Source organism: Gadus morhua, chromosome 18 (assembly GCF_902167405.1).
Source record: "Gadus morhua chromosome 18, gadMor3.0, whole genome shotgun sequence".
NCBI classification, from domain to species: domain Eukaryota; kingdom Metazoa; phylum Chordata; class Actinopteri; order Gadiformes; family Gadidae; genus Gadus; species Gadus morhua.
In genome coordinates this window covers 8,963,680-8,971,179 of record NC_044065.1, presented here as the reverse complement: position 1 = coordinate 8,971,179, position 7,500 = coordinate 8,963,680, and the positions used below count along the sequence as shown (strand labels likewise).

At 50.8% G+C, this 7,500-nt stretch overlaps 1 protein-coding gene across 3 annotated transcripts in view; it reads right to left on the bottom strand.

Moving 5' to 3' along the window:
* The window catches only part of prkcea (protein kinase C, epsilon a), a 32,028-nt gene that overhangs the window by 3,907 nt on the left and 20,621 nt on the right, over positions 1-7,500 (bottom strand). For all 3 annotated transcript variants that reach the window (XM_030339318.1, XM_030339319.1, XM_030339321.1), the window contains exons 4-12: positions 6,549-6,714; positions 5,962-5,996; positions 5,141-5,229; positions 4,365-4,494; positions 3,677-3,819; positions 2,513-2,615; positions 1,895-2,094; positions 944-1,117; positions 96-250 (exon numbers count right to left, since the gene is read on the bottom strand). In XM_030339318.1, coding sequence (XP_030195178.1) covers positions 96-250; positions 944-1,117; positions 1,895-2,094; positions 2,513-2,615; positions 3,677-3,819; positions 4,365-4,494; positions 5,141-5,229; positions 5,962-5,996; positions 6,549-6,714 — 1,195 coding nt within the window. The remainder of the gene's footprint in view (positions 1-95; positions 251-943; positions 1,118-1,894; positions 2,095-2,512; positions 2,616-3,676; positions 3,820-4,364; positions 4,495-5,140; positions 5,230-5,961; positions 5,997-6,548; positions 6,715-7,500) is intronic.

The window sequence follows — 7,500 nt, the reverse complement described above, 5'->3', positions numbered from 1 at the left end:
AGTACGCTAAAGAAAGGGGCAAGGATAAATAACGCAACGCTCTACATTTCTTGGGTCTGATTTCAAGACATCCGGTCCAAAGGGTCAAAGGTCACCTGTAGATGACCCCGTTGCGGTGCAGGAACATGAGGGCGGAGGTGACCTCGGCGGCGTAGAAGCGCGAGCGCGGCTCGTCAAACTTTCTGGAGCGCTGGATCTGGAACATCAGGTCCCCGCCGTTCACATACTCCATCACGAAGAACAACCGGTCCTGAGGGGGTGAGAGACACAGACAGAGGGCGAGAGAGAGAGAGAGAGAGAGAGGGGCGAGAGAGAGAGAGAGAGAGAGAGAGAGGGCGAGAGAGAGAGAGAGAGAGGGCGAGAGAGAGAGCGAGAGAGAGAGAGAGAGAGAGAGAGAGAGAGAGAGAGGGCGAGAGAGAGAGAGAGAGAGAGAGAGGGGCGAGAGAGAGAGAGAGAGAGAGAGAGAGAGAGAGAGAGAGAGAGACAGAGAGTGAGAAAGAGAGAGAGAACACCAGTCCCAAAACACACACAAACACCCACACCAAACACACTCCAGTCCTAACAAAAGCACACACAAACACACACCCTGAACTCAGACCAGCCCCAACACACTACACACACACGGCAAACACATACTCCAGTCCCCAAACACACACACACACACACACACACACACACACACACACACACACACACCGAACACACACTCCATACCCAACACACAAAAAAACTAACAGAAACACACACCGAACATACACTCCAGTCCCCACACACACGCACACACACACACACATACACACCAACAAACACCAAACACACACACACTCCAGTCCCAACACACACATCAAACACACATCAACCCCCATCCCCCACCCCCACACTCACACACCCACACCAATCAAACCCTCCAGCCCGCCCCCCCCCTGCACCCTGGGGTGCCCACCCGTGTCTGGAAGCAGCAGTAGAGCTGGGTGAGGTAAGGGTGCTTGCGAGCCAGGGCCAGGATGCGCTTCTCCGTCAGGGTGCAGTCCACGTCGTCGTCCTGCAGGATGACGTCCTTCTTCAGCACCTTCACCGCAAACACCTCCTCCGTGCCCTTCAGCTCGGCCAGCATCACCTGGGGGAGGGGGTCGGAGGGGGGGGGGGGTGTTGTGATGGATAGGAACGAAAGGATGCGAGGAAAGGAGGTTGGGTGGAGGGATAGGGGATGGGATGGATGAATGAAGAGTGAATGGGTGGTGGATGGATAGTTGATGGATGGGTGATTGATGGATGGATGGGTGGAGCAATGATAGAAGAGAATGGATCATGGAGGGATAGATGATGGGAATTGTATGAATAGCTGCAAAGTTGCAAGGTGCCCTGAAACTATACAAGGTTTCGTTCAAAGCCCTCTGTGAATCTGTTCCATTGAAATGCTGAAATACATACGCTAACAATAACTTGGGTTAGGGTCAAAAATACCCCATGGATTCCAGCCTACCGTACACAATAATGCACTTTGTCTGCGGCAACTGAGTTAAAGAACTAAGACTGTACCTTGTGTTGCTGCAAAACTCTGTATCCCCATGGCACTGTAAAGCATTATAGATTTCCTCCCCGTTCTCTGTTATCTGGCTCATCTCTCTATAGCACTCCATATAGCGCTCTCTCTCTCTCTCTCTCTCTCTCTCTCTCTCTCTCTCTCTCTCTCTCTCTCCCTTTCTCTCTCTCTCTCTATAGAACTCCATATAGCGCTCTCTCTCTCTCTCTCTCTCTCTCTCTCTCTCTCTCTCTCTCTCTCTCTCTCTCTCTCTCTCTCTCTCTCTCTCTCTCTCTCTCCCTCTCCCTCTCCATGACTCTATGTCTCTCTCTCACTCTCCTTCTCTCTCCCTATGTCTCTCGCCCAGCGTACCTTGCCGAAGCTGCCCTTGCCCAGGACCTTGATGAAGCTGAAGTCCTTGAGGGTCCTCCTCTGGCCCTGTCCGTTCTCCCGGCCGCCTGCCGACGAGGACGAGGAGGAGGAGTAGGCGGAGGAGGACTGGGAGGTGGTGTCGCCTACGCCCGGCTGATCCAGGGACAGCGCCTTGTTGAGGCGCTCCAGCTCCGTCAGGTCTGAACGGCCAGGAAAACACGCAATGAATAAAAACAAACAGCGGCCCAGAATAGAGTCTTTGGGTGACGTGAGAATCGCAGCAGCGAGATCGTCTGTGTGGGTCCAGATGGCAATTAGCAGCCTCCGAAAATACCTGCCCAGTGCCAGGGAAAAATCATCACTTGACGTCCAACATTAATGAGAGAACATGCATTTGCAGTGTGCGTGTTTGACTGAGTGTGTGTGTGTGTGTGTGTGTGTGTGTGTGTGTGTGTGTGTGTGTGTGTGTGTGTGTGTGTGTGTGTGTGTGTGTGTGTGTGTGTGTGTGTGTGTATGTATATATGTTTGTGTATATGTGTGTGTGTGTGTGTGTGTGTGTGTGTGTGTGTGTGTGTGTGTGTGTGTGTGTGTGTGTGTGTGTGTGTGTGTGTGTGTTACCCTGCTGCGAGGGGGAGGTAGGGACGGCTGGCAGGCTGAAGCTGTCGTCCCCAGTTTGGGACAGCTCCGGGGGGGACTGGGGGGGCTCCTGTCCTGGAGGCAGCTGAGAGAGAGAGAGAGAGAGAGAGAGAGAGAGAGAGAGAGAGAGAGAGAGAGAGAGAGAGAGAGAGAGAGAGAGAGAGAGAGAGAGAGAGAGAGAGAGAGAGAGAGAGAGAGAGACAGAGACAGACAGAGACAGACAGAATGAACATCAGTGTATCTTGATACTGTCCTCATCCACATGGAGCTAGATAATCTAGTTATCCATCACTAGGTAATCCCTGAGTTAAGTAATCACTTTAATCCAAAGCAAACCACAGGGAACCGAGGCCGGTTATCCAGGAGTGTAGATCGGGGTTTGACATCTTGCTCAGGCTTGGATAGGGGCCAGGGCCCGTCGGTAAAGCCAGTGTTAGGCGGGGACATCAGGGAATCAAACCAAGAACATTCCATCTAGATTGGGAGTCAATCGCTTTAGCCACTCACTACGCTACCTGACTTCGCCTCTGTCTGGAGATCCCTAATCCCAGAGCAGACGTGAGCAGGCTGTGTTTTTCCCCTCGCCCTAAAATTAGCCTCCAGTCTATTTCGGACGCCAAAAATCAACAACATTATTTTGCGTCTGTCCCGACACGGCTGTGCGCTTTGGTCTTCAGCCATTTTAGCCGCCAGAACATTAGTCAGCCTGAGGTAGAGCAGTGGTCTTATGTGTGACTTGTTTGTTTGATCCGTTGATATACTGCGTGCATACAGACGCCGCGTTGACCGCTTCTACCCGTTGCTGCGATGCGTCAACGCCGCCGCCATGTTGGAGAGGTCAGGGAGGGCTTTTAACGGGGGCGCTACAGGCTTACAGTACAAAAAAAAGACTTTAACGTTTACATTTTTCCAACCAATTTGTATATATGAATATACTTTTTTGGGGGTTATTTTCATCCAGAAGACCTCAGCCCCCTAATTTACTTGTGTTTGTTTGCAGGCCAGTCTTTGCCTCTCCACTACATCGGTGAGATTGACACATCATCCAGAGACCAACGCAGCGTTTCTGACTATATGTCCTAGGATGACAGAGAGACAGAGGGACGGACAGAGGGACAGAGGGACAGAGGGACAGCGACGGCTCACCTTTCTCCTGCGCTGCGCCGTGTTGGAGATCTTGTCGGGGGTGACCCCCAGGTCGGCGAGCACCTTGGCGATGCCGCGGGCGTCCACGCCGCAGTTGGGCGCCACGTTGCTCTCACACCGACGGTGGACGTTCATCTTACACACTAGCGGAGACACGGGGGGGCGTCAGTCGACACGGGCGAAACACGCTCACAACACGGCACGGCTGGAGCTAACTAAAAGCTAACTAAGGCTAACAAATCCAGAAAAAAGAAAGGCTTAAAACATTTAACTTATTCGTCCTTTTTTATAATTCATCTTGTGTTCTAGGGCCGTAGGAAAAATAGTTTAGCCCGGCTTCCGTTGCGGGGGACTCAAGCCTCAGCTGAAAAATAACATCTTCTCATCTCGGAGGAGTTCTCAACCACTGATTTTTTAAACGGATGCATTTAGTTTGTCATTTTGTTTTTATCTCTAGAAGAATAGCTGGCTACGGGTAGGATGTGTTATTGGGTGGGAGAAGGAGCAGGAAGAGAAGGCGTTTCACTTCCAGTTGTACGTGTTAGGACTCGTGTATGTGACCAAAACAATTGGTACTTGAACTGGGCTGAACCACCTTCAAGTGTTCCTCGCCTGCTCCCGGGTGTGATGGGCAGGGAGGGGGGAGTGTGACGGAGGGGGGAAGGGGGGGGGGGGGTCGTCTCCTCACCCTTGCACTGCAGACCCTGCCGCATAAGCCCCCACAGCAGGGAGCCACAGTGGTCGCAGAAGGTGGGCGCCCTGAAGTTGTGGATGCTGAACTTGTGGGGCATGTTGACGCTGAAGCGCTGGGACCCCACCTGCAGGGGGAGCCAGAGACGCACACATACACACGCAAACACACACACACACACACACACACAGACAAAAACACACACACACACACACACAAACACACACAGGAGTGTGCACACAAGCACACAAACATACACACACCCACACACACACATCCGGTATTGTTAAGGGGAACACTACAGGAGAAATGATGCATGGAAAGCTCTAAGCGTGTTGTGCATGCATATGTATGATCCAACCACAATCAGGGTAAGGCAGGGCTTTCCATCTGCGCATGAGTGAGCACAGATGGAAAAGGCTGACCAATGGCCAGACTTTGCTGGTGGCTGTCTGCTGCTCTTATAAAGAGAGTGCTGTTACCGATCATGCACCTGTAATGCCTTTGTGTGTATGCATGCACGCGCGTATGTGTGTGTGTATGTGTGTGCGGGTGCGTCTGTTTATTTGCATGCCCTTGTGTGTGTGTATGTGTGTGTGTGTGTGCTTTTGCGCTAAAGCAATGTTTGTTCTTGCATATATACAATAGTGTGTGTGTGTGTGTGTGTGTGTGTATGTGTGTGTGTGTGTGTGCGCGCGCGCATGCGCGCGCGTGTGTGTGTACGTGCGTGTACGTGCGTGTGTGCGTGCGTGCATGTACACGTGTGCACGTACTTCCTCCGGCGTATCCTCCTGCTTCTTCATCCCAGCACACTTGGTAATGATCAGTTCGTGGCAGCGTTTGTGGACCACACACGTACACACTGCAAGCAGTAGTAGACAGACCACTCATATCAGCCACAAAGCCCACCCTCAGCTCAGCGTAGTCAACAGATCGAACAATTCATCACAATCCAAGTGGGAGGAAATCAGGGGACCCATGACTTTTCAGGTGCTCGTTAAATGGGCAATTGAAAAAAGGAAAATGGCAGACACTTGAAAAAGCACGGGTATTGCCAAATAATGTTTTATGGATGTTGTGTGAGTCATTTGTTCCTGGAATGTCTTTTGAAACAGTTATATATATTTTTGATTTAGATCTTTGCGAAAAGTTCACTGCGTTGGCTGATGAGAAGGCGAGCTGAAATGCAGCAACACTTCGACTCGACAGCCAACAAAACTATTTTGTATTTATCGATGACTACACTGGCTGTGGGATGGTTCAGAAAACAACCGATATTAACCTTCTTGTAAAGGTCATTATCCTAAAACAATGTCATGGTTCATACCATAAATTCACAGGTCGTAAACACTGGTGTTTGAGGCTGAGGTGGAAGGCTATAGCGTTGTAACGTAGGGAGAACCAACAGCTGAACGGTTGCTAAATCACAGTCTGCCAAGTTACTCTCAACACATCAACAACCCCCGCCGCTCCCCTACCCCCCTCCCTCCCTCCCCCTCCCTCCCCCTATCCCCACTCCACTTGTTGCTTTAATAATATATGTCCCGTGGCGGGTCACCTGAGCTGCACAAATCCACAGGAAAGAGATACTCACCCTGACATTGGTACCCCTGCTTCCCCAGCACCCCCCTGCCAGGCGACGACAGAGGGAGATAAAGAGAGAGAGAGAGATAAAGAGAGAGAGAGAGAGAGAGAGAGAGAGAGAGAAAGAGAGAGAGAGAGAGAGAGAGAGAGAGAGAGAGAGAGAGAGAGATAAAGAGAGAGAGAGAGAGTGAGTGAGTGAGTGAGTGAGTGAGTGAGTGAGTGAGTGAGTGAGTGAGTGAGAGAGAGAGAGAGAGAGAGAAAGCAAGAGAGAGAAATCAAGAGAGAGAGGAGAGAGTTAGCCCTACAACCAAAGTGACAGAAGCTACATAATGTGTGTGTTTGTGTGTGTTTGGTGTGTGTTGGGTGTGTGTGTGTGTGTGTGTGTGTGTGTGTGTGTGTGTGTGTGTGTGTGTGTTTGTCTGTTACCAGATTAAATCCCTACAGTGGGAGCAGTAGGTGGTCTGTCTCAGGTAGATGGGTTTTGTGTTTGTGGTGCGTGTGCGTGTGTGTGTGTGTGTGTGTGTGTGTGTGTGTGTGTGTGTGTGTGTGTGTGTGTGTGTGTGTGTGTGTGTGTGTGTGTGTGTGTGTGTGTGTTACCAGATGAAGTCCCTGCAGTGGGAGCAGTAGGTGGGCTGTCTCAGGTAGGTGGCCATGAACTTGTGGCCGTTGACTTGATGGACACGCCGTCGGACCGCCCCCTGCCTCCGCCGCGGTCCAACTCGCTCGCGGAACACCCGCTCCTCGCTCTCATTGGTCCCCGAGGCTGTCAGTCAGTAGAACAAAAACAAACACAAACACACACAGACACACATTGGAAATTGTAAACTTTAACATCCCCCCTGGCACTTGGAAGGCAGGCCATTGTCTACGCCAATCGCCTCGGTAGATCTCTTACATAATTAATCCATCCGCCATGGGTAAACGACACCCGTGATGTAATCCATCCACTAGGGAAGGATTAATTGCTACAGCCGTAGCATTAATCATTGATTCAGCGTCTTTCACCCAAAACATCATTGATGAGTGAGGTGGTAAACGTTGAAGTGTATACCGCGTCTTAATGATGATATACATGGCCTGGCTAGCACACCTGAACCTCTGACACCAAGATTCAGCTTGGACCGAAAGGCCGAGCATTGCAATACTAGGTGTGTATGTTATCTCCTCGCTGCGGCTCGTCTATCGATGTGGGTTCTGATATGAGCTACAGATTCAAACTGTAGGCAAACGTATTTCATTCATGAGGATTTTACTTTCTTAATTAGGTTCAGTTCAACATTTGAATATCCAATAACGGTGTGTGACCTAACGTGGTGAGCAACCCTGAGCTACTTCACTCACTCTCTCTTTCTCATTCTCTCTCACGTGATGCATCCGTCTCTCTCTCTCTCTCTCTCTCTCTCTCTCTCTCTCTCTCTCTCTCTCTCTCTCTCTCTCTCTCTCTCTCTCTCTCTCTCTCTCTCTCTCTCTCTCTCTCTCTCTCTCTCTCTCTCTCTCTCTCTCTCTCTCTCTCTCCTTCCATCTCTCTGGAAGATGAATGTGAGTAACC